The sequence below is a fragment of the Taurulus bubalis genome (genome assembly GCF_910589615.1).
Source record: "Taurulus bubalis genome assembly, chromosome: 8".
Classification (NCBI taxonomy): domain Eukaryota; kingdom Metazoa; phylum Chordata; class Actinopteri; order Perciformes; family Cottidae; genus Taurulus; species Taurulus bubalis.
In genome coordinates, this window is record NC_136596.1 from 10,456,573 (window position 1) to 10,478,763 (window position 22,191).

General features: G+C 42.6%; 1 protein-coding gene across 1 annotated transcript; it reads right to left on the bottom strand.

Moving 5' to 3' along the window:
- Window positions 1–1,860: 1,860 nt before the first annotated feature.
- On the bottom strand, window positions 1,861–19,591 carry ssh1a (slingshot protein phosphatase 1a; the record flags this gene model as incomplete). The annotated part of the gene is made up of 15 exons (XM_079222341.1): window positions 1,861–4,433; window positions 4,561–5,257; window positions 5,388–5,588; window positions 5,989–6,135; window positions 6,252–6,298; window positions 6,461–6,589; window positions 7,052–7,145; window positions 7,264–7,458; window positions 7,721–7,786; window positions 7,959–8,027; window positions 8,366–8,487; window positions 9,150–9,214; window positions 10,963–11,063; window positions 16,850–16,887; window positions 19,511–19,591. 15 exons carry the CDS (start codon window positions 19,589–19,591, stop codon window positions 3,321–3,323), a joined length of 3,165 nt encoding a protein of 1,054 aa, XP_079078467.1. The 3' UTR covers window positions 1,861–3,320.
- Window positions 19,592–22,191: the final 2,600 nt, after the last annotated feature.

The window sequence follows — 22,191 nt, forward strand, 5'->3', positions numbered from 1 at the left end:
TCCTTCCCTTAAAACCAACCACTGTTAACGGTTAACAACTGCTCTGTTATCCTGTCTCATCCCTTTGAATGCCTGAAGCTGATCAGTTGATCACCATGTGCTCTGCTGCCTCAACATACTCAGACATAAAGGGAATTAAAAACAAAAAAACTAAGAATTTCTCACAAGTTTTAGCATCTTGAAAATAGACAACTTCTAATTTCTTTTGCGCTTCGATTAATACAACAAGCTGGGCACATGCCTCCACACAGGTCCCTATTCTGACAATGAAGATTCATATAGTATTGATCTCATCATATGTTGTGGCCGACACTTACCAGTTCGACGTCGTAGAAGAGTTGCTTGCTCTCTCTCAGGACCGACAGAGTGCTCTTTGTTGGTTGTTTGGAGCTGTTCAGTCCTCCCTCATATGCCCAAGCAATGAGAGCCTTATAATACATCCATGTGATGTCACAGCACATTTGACTAATACAATCAGGGGAAACTCAGATTTGTAGCTTTACTTTTTGCTGCTTTAAGAAACCTTGAAGAAGTTATCTTTCTTAGCTCCATCTCTTTGTTTTGCTTGTGGGATTCAGGTCCATGGAGAAGGTGTTTTAAGTTTGATCCCAAGTGGAGATTTTATTAGATAGCCGTTACCGTTTTTACTTTTAGCCAAGAAGAAGACAGGGGACTGAAACAAGAGGATTTAGTCAATGACCAGTGCAGATTATGATACCATGAGAAAATATGAAGAATGTCCTATTTCTATGTTTCCTGTCTCTTACCAAACACTGTTTGCATGCTGGTGTCGTGTTCTGCCTGCACAGTTCATGTTGCTCCGCTCCAGCAACCTAATAAAAATAAGTAGGAAATGGCAAAAGGATGCTCGTGTCTAGGATAAATGGTGAGTAATGGTAGTCAACATGGGTACGTCCAGGAGTGAAGGAAATTGCCTGAAAAATAGCTCAGGCCTTATTCTTTTGTTTCTCGTGGTCTCTATAGTGACGTCCAAAACAGGATACGTCCTCAGATAATAAAACAAAAGTGGAGGTACGTCATCCAAGAATTCACCAGCAGAAGGGAAAGAGGGGCCGGCACATACCCAGAGACTGTGGACTGAAGGCGGGTGTGTTGACAGACAAGCAGCCCTCGTGCTTGAAAAGTGTTACAGGTCACTCTCAGTCTTGTCTAGACAAAAGGCAATCTGTCTCTAATTTAGGATCATCATTAATTAAAAACAGACGCCAAAGGCTTTTTGGCACATCATTAATACATTTTACGAAGCTTCTTATTTAGCCCATCTGTCATTTATATGTTTTACACGTTTACAGGAGCCAGACATATTAGTTGTTTTTTTTCATTTTTGGAAATAGGTTTCTGGTATATGCACAAAAAAAACAGGAGCTTAAACACAGCATCCGTTCACACAAAAACAACACAAAGTAACATTGTTGCTGCCTCAAAGACCCAGTGCATGCTCTACTTTACACAGGGCCTTCCATTCATTATACAGACACGCACGTCACATAGGACAGGAGGAGCAAGAGTGTATAACTTAAGTAATTCACTGAAGTCATGCAAACAGTGACAGGAAGCCAAATGTTATATAACTTGGCTGTTAGAAAGCGACTCTACTGCCAAAGCATACAAATGGGGGCACGATGATGTAATTTCAGGATACACCATCAAGGTCGAGTCACAGAGCAGATATTTAGTTATGCTTGCGATAGTTCAGGAAGGTCTTAAACAAAACATGCAGGGTGATGAGTATATCATCCTAAATCTTTTTTTATTATTATTTGTGTCAGATCACCTATATTATTAGTTTGTAATGAATTGTATGAGAAAAAAAACACAGATCCATAGTTTATTATGCAAAAGAAATGTTTATTTCCATAATTAACAAATACAGTACATTATTTTGACCAACATAAAAAGTGCAATATGCATTCAAACTACAGCATTGTACAGTACAAAAGTTACTGCATACTTAAATATAAAAAGAAAATGGTTACAAAACTGAAGTAACCGATTGTGATCGTTGAGTCTGGGTAACACAAGCTTTCAGACTCACTGATGATTTGAGCATAGAAACATAACAGCTATGAGCCTAATGACTACACCGAGTCTCTTTCAATTCTCCCAAAAAGGTGCAAAAATATGTGTATGTGTGTGTATGATATGTGTATGGTTCACATATTTTGTACAGCTTCAATGGTGTTTTCAATTTGTTGAGACAGCCAAAAAACTTTGGTCTTTCACATTTCACAAAAGCACAAATGAGTTTAGAATGTTGGCGATGAGCTAATTTAAGGTAAGGAAAGTTTTGGATGTTAAATGGATGTCATATTTCGTCAGAAATATTCAGATAACTTAATCCTCCCATACATTATATGATTTGACTGCTTTAAATCTTCAGTTCCTGTCACACTAGCAATTTCAAGCCATGCAACATGACTCCTCACTCTGCTTTGCCAACAACATTGTAGGGAATGATGAGGTCAATAACATTACTCTGATGTTATTTTGGAAGATAGCTAGCTTGTGTCCACTCAATATAAAAAAAGCAGTGCAAAGGAACAACAAACTCAGAAATGTTTCTGTTCGGCTTGTTGAAAACAGTGAGCGTGCCTCTGGCAAAACAAAGTCACGACCTTCTCTCTTCACTTTGATCCCATTCACTCACAGACTCACATAGTCACACATTAATGCATTATCATACACCTCAAAACAGATTTCCTCACTTTAATTCGACATCGGCAAATGAACAGAGTTTAAACTCTTGCCCCAGAAAGGGCTCCATGAATACAACATGAGGTAACCATTCATTTTAAAACCCTCTAGCATCTAAAACATAAAGTGTGTGGTAAACAACTCTACATTTATTAACACTTTGCTTTCTGTCAACTATCATTGAGGAAAGTTTTGGCCACGTGGGCTACCACTTGTACCAGACAGGTCAAAATAATCTTAGTGCCAATGGATACCATATTTTGGTAAATATCAGGTACTAACAGCTGTGAAGTTAAAGGTTATAGAGCGTCTTGTACCGTCTCATCCTGCAGTCTCTGTGCCTCTGTTCTCATAGGTAAGGCACTGTTTGTCCATGAATCAAACAAAGTTAGAGGTGAACTGATGACTTTACACACTTGTCAGATACAGCAATATGACTTGTATCACTGTGAACAGCAGTTTGAGAAACAATGTGGCAAAGGAGAGTGTGCACTATAACAACAGTTGGCATTGTTGTTTTTTTTATTCATTAGTTTCCTTTGACTGAACTATCCAGGTGACAGATGAGGAGATGGGTGGAGTGTATATATCCTCCACTTGATATGTCAGCTTCTGGGCTCACCTGGTAGTGCTCTCTCTGGAGTGTGCAGGTCCTTGCAGGGCCGGAGCAGAGCAGATATGGTGGGGGAGTCCCACTCCAGGCCCGGGTCTGGCTCTGGAGAGAGGAGCAGTAGTGTCCCTGCGTCTGAGGAACAGGCTGAACACAGATCCTCCGAGGAGAAGTTGAGGCTGTCCAACTTGGCCAGCGAGTTGGACCGCTTCAGCTTCGAGGACACAGTTAGGCCGGCCAGCCGCATGCGGGTCTCGATCTCCTGCGCCCTCTGACGCACGAGGCCAGGTTTCCCCCTCACGCTGCGCAGACTGTCACTGCTGGAGCTGCGTGTCAGTGTGGAGCCATGAGGCGAAGAGGTGGGCGTGAGCAAACCAGAACCCACCACCCCTAACAAGGCTTCATTGGTCAGTGGCACCACCAGTGGCTCTAACCACACTTGGCGTGGTGTAGAAGTTTTAGGGAGCTCTCCGGTGAAGCTGGAGCACTTCTCTTCCTCCTCTGTGTGAAAAGGGCTCTCTTGTGGAAGTGTGGAACTTTGGCATGCGTGCAAAGGCTTCAGAGAGATCAAGCTCTCCTGGGATAAACCTGAAAGTCTTTCTAGTCTCTCTGCACGCCGGCGGACCAGTCCAGATATCTGCAGTTGCAACAGGGGTTCCTGTTGTTGGCCAATGTAGCAAGCCACGGCAAGCTTATCTTCCTCCATGTCCATTCCCATCAGCTCAGGGAGAGCTTCTGAGGCAGCTGCAGATGTGCTTTTCTCACTCTGAGTCTTGACTTCCAATAAACCCCCATCGTTTTTCAGCTCCGGTAAATGCGGCGAGTCTCCTGGCTGCTCCTGTCTGTCCAGTAAAGCTGTGAGTGGGGAATCAGCACAGTTGGCACAGTCACACAGAGGCCCACCGTGGCACAGCAGTACCACTGAAGATGTGAGGCCTTTAGAAGAGGTATGGGACAGTGGGAATGAAGCACTTGGAACTTCAGGTGGACTGGGGTTAAGGCAAAGCTTAGAAACCAGGGGTGGAAAGTCTTCTTTCAGTTTAGACTTAGAATCCCAGCAGGACAGTGCCGAAGCATCAACTGAAGGAGGGAAGGGGGAAGCGTTTTCCTAAATAAAGAAAGGGGAAAAAAAATTAATGTCTAAGGGAATTGATATTTTTCTCAAACTTGATTCATGAAATTAACAACAGCATTTTTATTCTAAAACGTAGGTTAATCGTATAAATCAAACTTACATTGAGGTTACGTGGTGTGCTCAAATGGTTGTTGTTATTGTTGGAGTTTTCATTTAGGGTTGCCAGGTCCATCCCATTACCCTCCGTATCGCCTTCTACCTCCACATCTTGAGTTTCCTCTCCTCCGCCTCCTTCCCCACCCCCTCCATCATCTGGTTGCATGAGCACCTCCATCTCTGCCTCTTCCTTTTGCACCTCCTCCTCATCCTCCTCCTCCACTGTGCTGAACTCCAGCCTCAGACGCAACTCCTCTAGGGGTTCAGGCCCCCGAGAACTTGTCTGGGCTACAGTCCCCTCTGCTGAAGGTCCAACTTGGGAGAGAGGCACGCCTTCACAGACCACATCATCCAGTAGAGCGTCACGCTCCACATCTTCGATTTCTATAAAGACCTTTTCCATCCCGAGAAGGGGAGGGCCACGTACAGGTGTCGATGGTTCGCTGTCCAGTGCTGAGTCAGAGAGTCGGCGAAAATAGTAGTTGTTGTAGGCGGGGTCGATCTCCAGTGCAACAGTCATGCGCGGGGAGGGACATGCAGCCCCCTTATCAGACAGCGCCTCCTCACAGCAGGGAGACATCCCTGGCTCTGGAGTCAGGTGGCTGCCCTCCTCACCGCCACAACACCGGGCCAACCCTTGCTGCCCCTCTGCCATCTCACAGTCTACGTCTGGATGCCAAAGCTTGTTGTGACGCTGTTTACTGGAAATATACAAATACAGTGTGCAGAAGAAGAGCAGAAGTAAAAAAATAGGTCCACTGAGAGAAGACAACTAGAAATCAACACACACACACACACACACACACACACACACACACACAAGTGCTGTACCTAGCATCCAAGATGCCCTCGTACTCGCCCAGCTGCCTCATGAAGCCTGCGTTGGGTCTTGTGATGCTCCTCTTTTGCTTGACAAAGTTGTAAGCCTTCTCTAGCGACCAGCCGAACTCCTTCATGGCGTAAGCGATGACAGTGGAGGCAGACCGACTGACACCCATTTTGCAGTGAACGAGACACTTGGAGCGGTTCTTCCTATGGTGGAGAATTAAAAGAAACAATCAAAAAAACATATTTTGACAAAATAAATCTTAACTCAAGGTCCATTAAATAGCTCTAGGAATTTGGATGTATTTTGACAAACTACTGCTTCCAAGATCAAGAATGAACTTTCATGCTCAATAAAAACAGTTAAAACATACCCATAATATATTAGCGTGACAATAAAGTTTAATCAAAAAAACTATAGCACATTACAAAAAAAGCATTAAAGATAAAGAAGTGATCATAATTCTTGCAAATAGAGGTAGAAAAGTAATCTGATCCCTCAAATAAAGTAAATGTGTGAAGTGACCTTAGTACCATTGAGGATGAGATGTCTTTATAAACTGACACATACATGAGCAACATGTTTTCTGTTCCACTCAGGACTCACTTTGCTTTCACAATGAAGTTGTACGTCTCATTCCAGTGAGCCAGCAGGTCCGTGGCGTCTTCATCGAGGACGCGTATGTTGTGATAGCTGAATGTGCCTGGAAAGAAGTTGTCTATCTCCCTGGTAACGTTGAGGATGTAGCTTACCCTGGGGAGGAAATACAATGTTAACTCCTCAACAACATTCTTTCTTGCTCAAATCATAGTGGAAATGTGTTTTTTTTTTGTCTGATTATCTTATCTCTTATATATAAAATAAATCACCCCGACTCTTGCAGCTCCTCCAAATTAGATGCATTCCATTCCGATCCCTACAAACAAATGAAGGAAAGTACTGTTTGACTGAGAATATTTTCAAATCTTTGTAAGTTTGTCCAAAAACAATCTTCCTTTTTTTATCTCAGTAATTTACAGGAAAGAACAGATGAAACAGATATGTTGGTGATTGTAAGAGATGGTATCGGTTGTCCCACCAGGTAGACGTGGTCAAAGATTAGTGTGGCTTTGTCCATCTGGCCCAGGATCAGCAGCATCTCATTGTCGATATACTCTTTGTACTCCTTCAGGTTACAATTCATGTGTTGTTCCAGCTCTGTACGGATCTGAAAAAGAGAATTTGACAGTACATGTTGATTCATGCGTGGAGTTTTTTTCTTCTTGTGTCGTCGTAAGGTACTCCATCATAATCACCTGGATAAGTTTACTTTAAATTATTTTCCTAAAAAGTTTACAATTGTTTGTCAAAGAACTTTCTAACACGATAATTCCGATAATTTTGTTTTCTCCATTTATCACTTCTTTAGCATGGTATCAAGCTATACCGCATTTTAAAATCACTAATGTGAGATTATTAATAATTATCAGTCTTCTATCCACAGGACATCAACAGAGTATCTTCCAAACAAGTCAACTCCCAGGGTTGAAAACTAGTAAAACAACCGAGTTGTGTCTCCATCTTTAGAGAGCAAACTGTAAATGCAGCCACTGAAAATGAAACTAGGATAAAAAAATGCAAAGCAGTGGTTTATTTCAGTGTGTGTGTACTACTACTACTAACTTTTTACCTGTTTGCAGGTGACATTCTCGAGGTCCTGGCACGTCATGATGCTTCTGAGTTTGGTTTTAATAAGGCACCCTGTCCTCTCTCTCTCTGAAGGCCTACCAAAGATTAAGTCGCGTTGAAATTTCAGGACTCACACAATTCCAGTTGTGTGGAATGTCAACAACAGGTGTTGATGCCGTAACAGAAAGAATGCAATTTAAGTTGTTTACTGACTTGTCCACAAACATGGTGGGGGAGTCCGGCCGTGTGGTCTCCAAGTCCTTCATGGCGTTCCACTCGTTGATGCAGCTCTGGTCTGAAGCGATGCAGCTCTCATAGTAGCCCATCCAGGTGAGAGCCATGCCTCCAGGGAAGTAGTTATACCTGCGTGATACCTCGCATGCCTTGTGCAGCACCTGCAGGGCTGACCTACATTGAGTTTTTTTTTTTTTTTTAAAGATAAAGGATATAAGTGTAGATGATTAGGAATCTTAATCTGTTAAAAGGTTCTATGCATTTCTTTGCAGATGCATCTTCATGTCAGCAGGTGGCAGAATAAATCAGCATTGCCTCAAGCGGCCTCACTGCAGCAGAATGGCACATCTGTTCATGAGGAGATTTATTGTGGTGTGTCATGAAGCTACATTTCTTTCGACAGCGACTGTGGCTCCAGAGGTTGTTTATTACTCACCACATAGCCTGCACTGATACGGGTTTGAAGACATGAGTCCGACTTGCCGTGTTCACAGTAAAGCCCCTGAGGAGGAAGCACAAACAGATGGTCATTCCTCCGAGCACAGTGTAGCTATGTGTGTACCATGTTCACACCAAGAGTCAGGTGGAGCTGCGGTGTTGGGTAAAGGAGGGAAATATCACTGGGATCATGCTGCAGCCGTACAGTAGGGGTCACACTGACAGAGACAACTCACCCATCTCCATCCAGATGGATCTTTGTGTCACTCCACAGAGGTAGCGCCAGGCCAATCGAACAGCTTTTGCTGGCAGAGGAGAGGGTAGAAATAATGTCTGATTTACAGGAAACAAGCAAATATTTTCTCACTTTCTCACTTTCTCATTTGCTCACTGGGAAAAGTAAACACAAACTACTGTAATATGTTCTGACTGAGTCCACGTATAGCAGCTCCCGTTGGAGGCAGAATGTTGGATCACATTCATAAATGTGTTAGATATGTGTTCATATTTATGTCTAATAGAAAATACAAAGCAAATGAAGATACCAATTCATAAATGGAGCTCTGGTTGCTTTCAACCGACGGCTATCTGTCTGGCAAACAACAATCATAAAACCTTACGCAGAAGAAGAGTTTACTCTCACCAGTCTTTGGTGGTAAAGTCGATTCCCAGTAGGATGTTCTCCTCTGTGTCTTGTCGCCCACTGGTGTACACAACCACCATGTACCGCACATGCTCTGACCATGCACTCTCCAGCCGCACCGCCTGGACAGGGTACAGACGTTTTACTTTTAATTCAAAGCCAGAACGTTTTGGAGAGTAAGAACTCCCGTTTCTTGTTTTAGCCACAGTACCTGAGAGCTTCCAAGCAAAGCTCAATTACGGTACTGTGGTATTAAAAAAAGGCACAGTTAGTCTGAAATGTACTTTTGGTATGAAATATGTTAAATACAAGACAATATCAGTAACACCTAAAACGTGTGGGTTGAGCGTGTGCTTTGAGCCAACAGCAAATGCCCTCGAGAGGCAAAAATGTTAAACGCACTGACCCTTCTGCTAAAATCTAGAAGGAACAAAGTGTCACAGCTGGATTTGCAAAGAAAAATGTAATAAAAATGTGATGTAATTGGCTAACTGAGTCCTCAGGATGTAGGAGAACACAGAGCTGGTAAACATAAAATTAAATAACTCAACTTCACACCAACATATACACACACCATGGAAAGATGTGGTCATGCTCTCCTGAGTGTGTTCAACCCTCCTCTCATAACATTATAATTACAGTGAACAAATAAGCGTCTTAAGTGCACAATAAAATGCATTCTGAAGAGTTTCTCGTGCCAGGTTGTTAGTCACTTTCCTTTATGTGTGTGTGTGTGCATGTTTTGATCGATGAATGTACACTGTTGTTGTCTGTTGTCTCTCACCAGTTTGATTCTGTCCTCCGAGCGAAGAATGTTTATCATCACCTGCAAGTGTTGAGGTAAGTCGCCTGTTGAAGAAGATCATAAAGTAAATGATCCTTGACGAGCAGACTGGGTGCTTGATGTCAGTGATTATAAATCTGCCTCGAAAAATAAAGCAGGCCGGGAACACAATGTATTCAAATAATGTTAGGCATTTCAGTTGTTCAGTGAAGGTATGTGAAGTTAAACTGCTCCTGAGGGACACTAAACACTTTATCCTGAAGAGACAATAACATGTCTTTTTTTCACATGACAGCTTTCCATTGAAGAGTAATGAATTGACAATAATTTTTTCCATCTTCGCATGAGCAAATTTATGAGCACAATTCAAGAGCTTGTCTTTGTTCATTTTACATCCCTCAGTGCTCCCTGTGCCAGCTCTGCATGTAAGATGTGTCGGTGAAGCTGGATCATGAAACAAGGTGTGGAGATGAGCCAACAGCAATGCAAAGCAGAAGCTGATGCAGAGCTAACTATGTTCAAATGTGTCACAACCGGTAGGCAAATCATGTAATCTGGACTGGTTTTAAATGACAGCTATTGGCAATAAAACAGAAAGTGCGTGACTCTGCTTGGTCATGTAGTCCTTCTATCACAGTTGTTTATCTCTTCAGTGAAATAAAAAAAAAAAAAAACATGCAGTTCAAACATGTTTAAAGTGGCAGTAATGCCACTTTAAACATGTTTGAACTGTTTGAACATGAGCTTCTCCACAACACACCTTTGATCACTTCATTTTATATCTGCTTCATTGTCTGAACATAATGTGCACGTGGATGTGAGACATTCAAACCAGTTTAACTGACTTTTAGCTTAGAGTTAAGCTACATCTATTACCTATAACCCCCAAAACTGGCAGATGACTCCTGTTTAAGGCCCAGGTGGTATGATATCAGTTCACAGAGCAGGTATTCACTTGGACAAAGTCAGTTTCTTTCTGAGGGCCAGAGTTGCTGGGAAATCCTTTCCCCAACCAAATGTTTTTTAAGAACCAGCTTAAATGTGGGTTTCCTGACAAAGTGGCTGGTAGATTGGACAAAGCTGCCAACCACAGCCATGACATGCCAAAGGACTTGGCAGGATTCTGGCCAGTAGACTTTCAGGTAAGGCGTATGTCTTTCAAGCAATAATTGTGGCTTTCAATAGTGACAGCCTTTGATTAATGACAACGACCAGTTCATTGTCATCCAACTTGTCATGCAACCTTAGCCCTTAATCAATAAAATGGTGCGGTATGTCACCATGTTCAAGTTGATGCAGTTATCAGCTCTCAACCAGCCATCACAGTAAAACGACCATCAATCAAGACGCTCAGACTGGATACTGGAAGTAAATTTCTCCACAATAAACAGCAAACTCTATTCCCTTTAAAAATTATCCCGGAATGACGTTGCTTTGATCAAATCCATCAAATAAAACTATAAAACAAAGCTGCGAATAACTGGGAATAGCAATTTACATTTACCTTATGTACCCTTTTACTTTAGTTAGCTCAGTGAGAAAAACAGAGGACCCTTTCGGTAATACACACAATAAGGGCCTCCTTTAATCATCAACAGAAGTTGTGCTCACAATGCTACCATACGCTAGATTTGAACACTAATCTTCCTAAACTATACGTCTGGAAGATGCTTATGAACGAAGCAGCCCCCATCCTTCTCACCTCAGCTAAAAAAACATCTGCTGTCATGTTAAAGATGCTGACGAGGAGATTAATGAGATCAAAACTATAACAGGGTTTTCTTTTTTGGTGTTGTGCCTTGTTTTTCCTCACCTGCATGTTTGTGGGGAGGATGTGCTTTCTGGCCCTGCTGACTGCTCCCCTGCTGCAAGAAGAGAGCAGCACCCTTCACCATGAAGAAGCTCTCGCTCAGGCTGCAAAGCAAATGGGAGAGACGAGTTACAAGCACTGAAACATAGATGCTATACATCAGACACCAAGCCGCAGAGAAACAGCTCAGCACAATTGTTCCAGCTTGTTCATTGGACAGCGAGAATGAGAAGTGGGACACAAGACAAATGAGATATTCAGTTTTAACAGGGCCGTTCATTTCAGTAGACACAGCCAGCGAGCTGAGCATAAATCACAGCGGACTGCTGCCGGTGAATTACCTCAACAGCTGAGTGGAAAAGCCCAGCTGCCACGTTACAGAAGCAGACCTCAGGTCTGCAGCCGCCATGAATCAAGCTTTGATCCTGAATGCTTATCTGTCTTCTTTTCTGCTGCAAGAGCTGCACTCAGATTTGACTTGTCAAGACTCTGCTGGGTCCAGGTATAGCAACACAGACATACATAACTGACCCAACTGCTGTTGTTTTGATGATGAACTTCTGTTGAAAAACAGCAATTACCTGTTCACACCTGCCTGTAAAAACCCTGAGTTTTTCAGGTTTGGCTTCTTGAGCCGTCAACAGATGACATAAGTAGGGAACTGCAATAAAATGAAGTGAAGCGTTTCCTCTTGGCTGAATTCAATCGTTCCATTTCCCTGAAAAACAACGTGAGCACATTCATGAATCTACCTGGTAGCAGGGCGGAGCACATGCACCGTATATTCTGTGTGTGCAGTCTGGCCAACCAGAACATCATTAGCAAAACACAGGACTGAGGACAGGAACAAAACAACATCCGAACAGGAAAAAACGATAAGACAAAACTCTAAATACAGCTATTATGAAATCAATGTATTGATATAGTGTCATCAATAGTAGCTAGTGTCAGCTTTAAAGAGCAATACTGTAAATCAGCCTAATATGGTATTTACTCACGATAACGTAACATTGACATGTCAGAAGAGCCTAATCTGTTTTGCATCTGCAGTTTGCATTTCTGTAATACAAACAATCTGTATTGCACTAAGACCAAGTGAGAAAATGCTGATTATTGGAATCATCTTCAACAGCATAACCTACATAAGTGCATATCCTGGAAAAATGGCAAACCCATTGACCAAATGTCTTTGGTCTAAACAAATATTTATGAAAGTCCTCAAGCTTCCACCAACACATGTTTATATCCAGCTCTGAAACTGTTCTCTCTCTCTGATAAGACTTTCAAAACCCACAAACCCAGAAGAAGACCGGGGGCCAAACAGATGATTTTGTGGGAACAATGAACTTCGTTTTGCGCACCTCACAATAAATTCCCTCCGCCCCCAGCAACACCACAGAAAAAAGGCTCCACAGTGACAAAGTACGGGGGTGGACACAGCTCAACAAGAGCTTTTGTCTCAACTTTGGTGGATTTCTGTTTCAGTCTCTGTTCCCCGTTTGAGATTTATGAGTCTGTCAGGAGGGTCCTTTGGAAGGGAGTGATGGATAATATGAGGCAAAAGTGGCAAGAGCAAGACGAGGACTCCAGCTTCATACTGGCCATTACTGTGTACAAATCCCTGCTGCTCATTTTGTCCTATTTCCGCTAGTAACCTAACTTTAGGTCCTCAGGTTAACCTGTGATACCTGATAACCGCCAACAGAAAAATATATATATATTTATTTATAGGTTCACTCTGAGACGTCTTTATGTGTAAATCAAGAGCTGCCCTACTACTTTACTGGCTGTAGTCAGACGTCCTAATTAAACCGCCTCAGCTCTTCTGTCTCTTGCCCAGCAGCATCTCCACAAACACTACGGCTAAAAATACATCTGGTATCAAAGCAAACAAAAACGAAGACAAAAAAAGCTTCCAGATCGCCAGACCAATATAGCTATGACTATCTCATATCAGCTGGACACATTCAGTGATTGATTCAGTCTGCTGGCCATAGTTAGTATCCATTGCCAAATGACCCAGCCCACATTCAAACTCTTACACTGAACTAATATATTCAAAATTACAACACAAGAGCAAATGATTTTAAACTCCAATCCGTTAAAAAACATCAACAACAGTAAGTCCAGACCGAAGTCAAGTGTTTGAACTCAAATCTCATCAGTGAAGGAACTTGTTCCCACAGGTTCAAAACCCATTTCAGAAAAAAACTTAACTCACATGCGGTTTATTTCACTCTGGGTCACCACAGCGTTCTCCACAAAATACGGAAGCATCTTCATCACGGCCTCCTGAATGGGTTCTACAACCAGGTGCATCCTGTTGACCGGTAGGAAAATCCACGCCTCTCCTCCTCCGGGAGCTACTTCCTCTTCATCAGCATCTCCAGAAACAGTGAAGCAGCAAAGTGCAAAAGAAGAAGAATGACGGTTTCAGGTTTTGGCCTGCCGCATTTGAGTGACAGGCTGCACTCATCTGTGCTGCTCAGTGAAGAAGAGACGTCTGTTCAGATGCCACTCCCTCCGCTTCCTTCTCCTCCCTCATCTGAGCGTCTCCGTGTGTTTGAGTGCGACTCAGACTCGTGCCTGGAAGAACGCACTGCAGTCTCCACCCGCTGCTTCGGGCACACATAACCTGCCTTCAGTCTGTCACTCTTTTAAAGTTCACTGTAGATTACACATGTACACCCTGAGAAAGAAGACCAAGAGTACATTTCATGATAAGCTCTTGTACACTCAACTTAAGAGACACAAAGGCCACCAGATGCTTTCTTTTACTTTTCAACAAACACATGAGAAAAAAGACTCTTTAGCCATTGAAAAACATGTCACTACCAGTAGTTTGTGTGTCCAACAAAAAAGCATCTCTCCAAAACACACAGAGTGTGCTGCATTCTCTTTTTGTCTTCAAAAAGGGAAAAGCAAGACCAGTTACTCAATTGGAGGAAGACAAAAAAGCAGAGGAAACAATTTTGGCCAAAACTTCCTTAGGCGATGTCTGCATGTGCATGCCACTTTAAAGAATCCAAGGTAGTGCCTCCAGGGAGCTTAACACATGGGCCAAGCATTGGTGGAAAGGGCACTGAGAACTGGCAATCTCCCAAACTCCCAAATCTCATTATACACAGGCTTATAAGGGAGGGCTTATCTTTTCTCTTACCTTAAAGTGGCCAGCACTGGCTGTCACTCTCACAGATGAACCACAGACAAACAACAACGTGTTAGACTATTAGAGAGTATTATGATTAAGGTTAACTAGGTTAATAACTAGGAAGGTCCTTTATGTTGAATGCATCTACAACAGCAGCAAATATTATTTTCAGATGCATGGAAGAACTGAAAATAAATGCGATGAAATTATGAAATTTAGCCCGCAGATTTGTCCGTTTGTGGATTGAATGCTTATATCGGCCATAGCTTTCCTTCTCATACCCTCTCACTCACTCACTCTCACTCACTCTCTCACACACACACACACACACACTCTCACACACACACACGACATGACTCTGTTAATCTGGGAGGATTTGCTGACAGACGTTAACAATACTCCTGCGTCACAGATAACAAGATAGCTCTCCTATTGTTCTTGACAATAGGACATTGTCTGCAACACCTGGTCACTAGCAGAAACTGTACTCTACGAGCTGATGTGGCCTCAGTCGGGTTCCAGGTGGAAACTTGGCCAGCTCAGTGTGTCAAGTGCATGTAGGTGGAAGCCTCCTCTGCATATGAGGTCAAGCGTTAGAAGCAGCAGGTAGGAATGATGGCGTCGTTTCACAGGGTTAGGGTACGGTTTGCAGTAGTAGCCAGATGGACCGGGTTAGGGCCAAACGCGACCAGATGAACACTCTAAGCCACGGCTCTGAAGCACTTGGTGTATTGGTATGTAAGGGAGGTGTGCTAGATAACACAATAAGGACTACCTACAAAAAGGCTACTCAGAGACAGAAACCACACTATTTTAGTCATGGTCTCAGAGTGTTTTGCGCACACACACACACACACACACACACACACACACACACACACACACACACACACACACACACACACACACACACACGCGCGCACAGCAACGCTAAAACAGTTGCCAGTTGCATAATGCTGCCATTCTCTCACTTACATCACTGAGCGAGATAGGGAGGAACAGACAAACCTCCTCAGGTGTCAGTGGAGACACGGAGTGCCTGACCAGGAAACAAATGATGTCATCGTGTCACTGAGGAAAGATTAACTTACAATAAAGACCCAGAGATGGTGCGTCTGCTGCAGTTTCTCCGATCCACACATATTGTACATGCAAATCCAGAGGCAGAATTTTTACTTATTATGGCAATTAAATCACGACAAGTCTTGACAAGTGTGTTATTTTGACTAAGAAGGTGATGCAGTGAGTTTAAATGGGTTGTGATGGATTTGTGATGCTAATAAATCAGCCGATTCTTCGCGTTACCCTACATGCTGAATCCCTCCTCCTCATTCCAAACACTGTATCCCCCATCTACACACAAGTTTCTCCAATTGTACCTCTTTCCCAACTCCGCAGTGTACAAGGTGGAAAGATTAAATAATTCCTTGGTTCAGAGCCAGCGACACCTGCACGATGTTGATATTGGCCTCCATGAACCCCTTCGGCTTGCCATCATTATGAATGTCAGTTGGGAACAGCAAATGCAAACACTCCCACTTGGCAGTCGAGTGGCTGTCCATCAACAGATGATGCTATCCATCTTTTGTACGAGATCAGTACACCCTTATCTAAGAAGAAATATGTCAGTCAAAAAACAGACAACTTAATATGCCAGAATTTTCTAAAACATGAATTTACCGGCAATATAATTGCAAAACGCGGCTTACCAGTTTCTAAAGCAATCTTGAGGCAAGACAGGACTCGCTTCATGCATAGATCGTTCTCACACACATGTTTTGCTTGGGGATATTGCAAAGGCTGTTGCATAACTGAAAATAAACTCAACTTTTGGAGTGACGCATTCGCTTATCTTAGGGTCACATGTGTTCTGCTTCATCAAAAAATGTATCCACTTCAAAAGGACATTTTTTTGCAATAAAGATTTTAAAATCACAAATACAAACCGCAAATTCAAAAGAAGACTGCACATTCACAGACCTACTTTGTCATCAGTGTCACCGTCTTGTCAAGTTAATATTATATGCGGGACCGAAAGCTATTACAAAAGCTATTGTACTGATCAAATCTGAAATTAAATCTCTTCAGTTAACAACTTCACTGCCATGACTATCCAGTCAGTGCACAACAGCCATTGCTGTTGCAATCAAAGCTTTTTCAGTTCAACATTTTTATCTCCATTTTCAAAAAGAAGGAATAGGCAATTTGGGGTTTGTAATAATATGATACACTAAGCAAAGTTGTCTTTTTTGTAGACTTAAAGGTTTCTTTCATAATGTTATCTTCCAATAAGCATTCATAGTGTATATAGGTTAACCCAGTGAAAGGCAATGACTTTGGAACAACTGTTGTCTGAGAAACACCCACAAAAGAGTAATTGTAAACCAACTGCAGGTTTTTACCAGTGAAACAACAGCTGTCTTGCAAACAGATTGATTGTGTGAACAATCTAGTGCTGCTTTATAATGTGTTTCTGCCAAAATGTCTGCCCCCAAAGTCTAAATATGACAGTGCAACATGCCATCTTTTGTTTGACAAAGACAGACAGACATTTTATTACACTCACTCTTAGTCGTCCTCATCTGTTGATGCCAGCAAGTCTGCCGCCACTATAGATTTCACCAAATGACTCAAAGACAGATGCAGCCAATCAGTCAACAACACCTGCGTATAAAATCTGACTTGCTTTGCCACGTACCATGCAACAGAAGGGCCAAACTGAACTTAGAGTAAACTTACCTCTGATTTATTCGCCGTTCATCTTCACTCCCAAAATCCTGCAATACAGATAAGGGAAAGGATTAATACCACATCGAACCTATTTTGGCATTATTAACAAACAGTTCAAGATTGCCATTTAAACAGAAACGTTGGGTGCAAGCTTTGATGAATTAAATTGAAAACAGAACCCACAACTAAAATGCTATGCATAATCATATAGTACAAGTGTAAAAATGACAATGATGCTAAATGACGATGTTGGTATATGTGTTATGGCAGATAGCAACACTCTTGTCATGAAATTATCCGAGAAAGCTGCATAATTGTGTAATATCAAATTAAGTCTGGCAGTACATTCAAATCAAAGTCAATCATGTCTTCTGTTCTCATACTGCTGTCAAATATGGTGCTGCAAGCAAATACCAATGACGTCACTGCAAATGCAGGTGTGCGTGTGTGTGTGTGTTATATGCATTTAATAGCATCCACCCCACCCAGAGGAGTGTACAAAGCGCAGCGGGACCCAGACGTCACTTGAAAGGTCCTCAATTTAAGAAATTAGAGAATATGAATGTATAGAGGAAAGCAGAGTCTACAACAAATACCATGCCAAGGATATAATGGGGGCTGACGAGCAAAGCTGTGTAAAGATTTTGACAGTTCAGCTGAGCGGCCTGCACACACTTCATTAATCAAAGTCAAAAGCATTGCTTTGGGTCGGGTCTTTTTTGCCTGAAGAAAACATACTTCATTTAACATCATTTAGAGCATAGTATAGAATAACAGTGAGGGAGGATGAGGGAGGACGAAGAATGCAGGAGCATGTTAAGAGCACCCAAATACAGCAAATACCCCCAATTTATGTTAGATTAATCTTGATTAGGATTTTCTAAAACTAGCAAAGTCCCCTTTGACCAATTTTGAGATAATTTGTGTTTAATTGCAAAGTTTTGTGAGAAGGTAAACATACTTTTACTTTAGAGATTTAGTGGCATCTAGCGGTAAACTGAATACCCCTCCGCTCACCCCTCCCTGGCCAAGCGTGTCGGAGAGCTATAAGGTTGGGCGTTTGGACAGATATATCCCAACTGCAATTGCCTGAGCACATTGCCAATTGTGTTTTTTGGGCCAATTTATGGCCGATGTTTGCCATTTTATTTTGCTAATTCAATAGTCTGGCTCTGAAGAGAAAGAGCCTCCGAACCACTGCTCAGCGGCCACAGAGACATACAACAAAACCAGAGTTGGTGATTGTTGAAAAGACGATTGTTTTGGTGAGTTTTAATTTATTTCTGTTAGGTTTGAATGAAGTGTTGATCCAACAGCTGATGTCCCAGCTGAAACTACAACCTGTTGAATAAATTGTCAATCATCAGCCATCAGCCCACTTGTTGGGGACATGAACATATTTAAATAATCTCATGCATTAACTGCCTCAAACAGTAGTGCTCCTCCACCACCCCACCCACCCCTTGTGAGTAGATGACATCATAGCTGCAGCAGCTTCATCTGTCACACCTCACCACACTGCTGGACTACACCAATTGCTCCAGCAAGATTCTGGGGTACGGTACAGATATGAAAACCGGTCAAAGCAACACAACTAACTCCTTTAAAACGAGCAATCTGTTTGCAATAAGTAACAACTATGCATGACACTCAACTTTATTTTTCACAGATTGTTAAAAACCATGCAACGTGTTGTCATTTCTCGCTCAGACATAGATGGTTGTAAATAGACTCAGCTATATCATCTGTGATGCCTCTGATCTGGTCACGCGTAGCAGAACAAGGGCAACTTTCCTGTGTAGCTGGTGGTTAGCGCCCTCGTCTGGCAGTGGAGAGAAAATACTTGTACTTGAAAGTAGCAAAGGAAGTTATTTTTGAATGATTATAGTTTTGAGGCAAGGACAATCACTTGTTCTTGCTGCAAGTACCCAGACAACTAATAGCTCGAACTGTGACTCTCTACTGTGATAGAGGAGCATAATAAAACCTTAAACGTGAGTCTTTTTTTCCCACATGGCTGCTTAACAGCCTGGTGATCTAATTTACTGAAGGCACCAACAGGACAGCACAGTGGGAATTGACCGAAATATTCCGTGTAGTAAAGAGAGTATAATCTCAAATCAGGCCACCAGATTTAAACGTAACCACCGCAGATTAAACACGAGTAAACTAGTGTGGGTGTAGCGGTGTCGGGGATGCAGCAGCCTCGTCAGCGCCCTGTCCCCGTGGTGCTGATGGTGTGATACACACACGGTATGATACTACGTTAAATATATCAATGTTGAAGAGGAAACTTCATTTTCGATGTCAGCCACTCGCATCATCCCCAGCTAACTTCAGCTACAGCTTATATCATTCAAAAGGCACTTGTCAAACTCAGCTAGCTCTTAAATTAACGCCACATTTAACAGGTGTGAGGATTTTTTTTTTTAAATAATGTTATCGTATTTTAAAAAGCACACGTCCCCCCGTCATGTTGGCACGTCATAACGGTACAGCGATATCTGACCATCGGTACCGAAGACGTTAGCTCGCTGCCGCTAGCTAACGGTACCTAACAGGGCTACTGTCGCTTCGACCAGCGGGCCTCTCCCACACATCCTCCCACACATCCTCAGCCTTCACACCGACACCGGAGCATCGTTTATGTTCGCCCGGGACCAAACTGACCTCCCCCGCCGTGGTGGTTGCTGTGCTGGCGGTGGATGCGGCACTCGGGGTCGGTGACCGCTGCAGGGTAACCAACGCCATGGCTGGAAGCTGTGGACGCACCGGCCGGCCGCTGGGCCTGGTGAGCTGCTAGCTGCGGAGCTAACGAGACATACAAGTGATGGAGCGAGAGGAGCCGTTGGTGTCCTGCAGGCGATCTGAGCAGGAAGTGCTGCCTTCAAGGCCCTGGCCATCCTCATGGCACTTCAACTATATAGTGATATCATAATAATAATCATATTAATAATAATAATAATAATAAGCACTTGACAAAACAAAAATGCAAGTCCATTTGTATACAACATTTGAATATGGCTATACAGTATAAATATAGAAAGTGCTTTATATCCAACTTAAAGATATAAAGACAGTAGATAAGATATAACATTAACACAAAAAATGAAAAAGTACCCCAATTTGTTTGATTTAACAAAAGGAAGGAAGTGACAAACCGATAAAGCAAGCCAATACTAATTATAAAAACAGTAATATTTTTATTTTATTTTATTATTATAATTATAAACTGTGGCTGCTGCATTCAATTCAATTCAGTTTTTTTTATATAGCCCCAAATCGCAAATACAAATTTGCCTCGGAGGGCTCTACAATCTGTACACATACGACATCCCTGTCCCGGGACCTCACATTGGATCAGGGAAAACTCCCCCAAATAAAGATAGTAAAAACCCTTTCACATGGAAAAAAGGGAAGAAATCTTCGGGAGAGCAACAGAGGAGGATCCCTCTCCACGGATGGACAGAAGCAATATATGTCATGTGTACAGAATGAGCAGGTTGGAGGCAGGACCGGCTCCAGACAGCCACGATCAATGGAAACTTGAGGTGAGGAAGCACAGAGGCTCCCGGGAAGAAGTAGAGTTAGTAATGTGCATTGAAGAGACACTAATTTATCCAGAAGGAGAGAGAGAAGAGGAGAAGAGGAGAGAGGAGCTCAGTGTATCCTAAGATGTCCCCCAGCAGTCTATGGGACTGGACCCGGGCAAATCTGAGCCAGCCCTAACTATAAGCACTATCAAAGAGGAAAGTCTACTCTTAAATGAGGTGACCGTGTCTGCCCCCCGGACTGGAAGTGGAAGCTGGTTCCACAGAAGAGGTGCATGAGGTGTGTCCCATGAAATATGTGCATTCACTCTGTGTGCTGTATGTGACAGTTGTCAAACTTGTACTTGTAGTACAGGAGGCAGTGATAGTCATATTGGAGACAGTCGTATGAGCACTAGCATTGTAAGTGTACTCTTATAGAGGTTAATTGTTCATTATTACATGCATCCTTCATGTTATTAGCTCTGTTGTGCTACCTTAAAGCTTGTGTGATAGGTCCTGTTGGAAATAACATGAAGACGGCCTTATGTGAGGAGCCAGCATGAACATTGGGCAGCACAAGATGGGATCAAGGATTCATTAATTATATCAGGAACACCTGTGTAGTTGTGGGTTGTAAGCGTTTCATATATGTGGACAACATAAGGACTATCATAAGTGAGTGTTGTGGCCCTTTTCATGGCCAGCATATTGATAAGTCTTAACATAATAATAAGCACATGGGTAATATTATTAATAATTACAGTAATTACTTAGTATTTTTGCATTGTCTGACCAAGTTGTAGCAATGTGGTATGCTTAAAAAAAAAGTACATGCCAGACATTTTCTGAATTTGTTCCTCCATGGTGACAGAAATATGGAAACGATATGCAAGCGCTGTAGACGTTTTAGCCCAACAAATAATAGCATTGCTATTAATGTAGCTGTTGCATGGGTTTCTCAAAGGGGGCTACCGATAAAAGCAGGAAAGTTACGAGACGTTGTCTTGCTCATTGTGTGGTTTATTTGGGGACAGTACACAGACTACTGTGGGCCGCAGCCTCCGCCAACAACAGTCAACACCGTTAAACGATCTCTTAACGTCCCTCAAACTCTGCTCCCGGTAACTCTCCACCGCTACACAGGCCATGAGACCTTCACTGACCTTCTGTTAATTTCAATTAATACTCTGACATTAGGTCCACACAGATATGGAACACATCTTCATCACATAGGAAATCCTTAAACACACACTCTTCAAGGCAGACTTGAACCTTCTCCAGGTCCACAGGGTGCAAACAATCTCTGCCTCCGTACACTGAGGGACTGCATGCAGGAAGTGTTTACAGGAAGAAGTTATAGTTAAGATCGGTTGTTGCAATTACTGAGTTCAGAAGGTCAGTGAAGGTCTCATGACCTGTGTAGCAGTGAATCATCCAAGCTACCTATGGGGGTGGCTGGGCAAGCGCGTGCAGAGTTACCGGGAGCGGAGTTTAAGGACGTTAAGAGAATGTTTAACAGCGTTGACTGTTGTTGGCTGAGCCTACGGCCCACAGTAGTCTGTGTACTGTCCCCGAATAAACTACACAATGAGCAAGATAACGTCTCGTAGCTTTCCTGACAAGGGTCGCTACAATATGCTTGAGACTCACTGTTGTTCTTCATTCTCTAAATGGTATTGCGCTAACACACACTGAAGCGCATGCGCACTTTTTATCTCATAATTGTGGCTTTATTTTATTTTTGTTGCGGAAACGGGCTTCCATAAACATAGAGATAAATCTATTCCAATAGAATTTAGGCTATACACATTTTTGTTA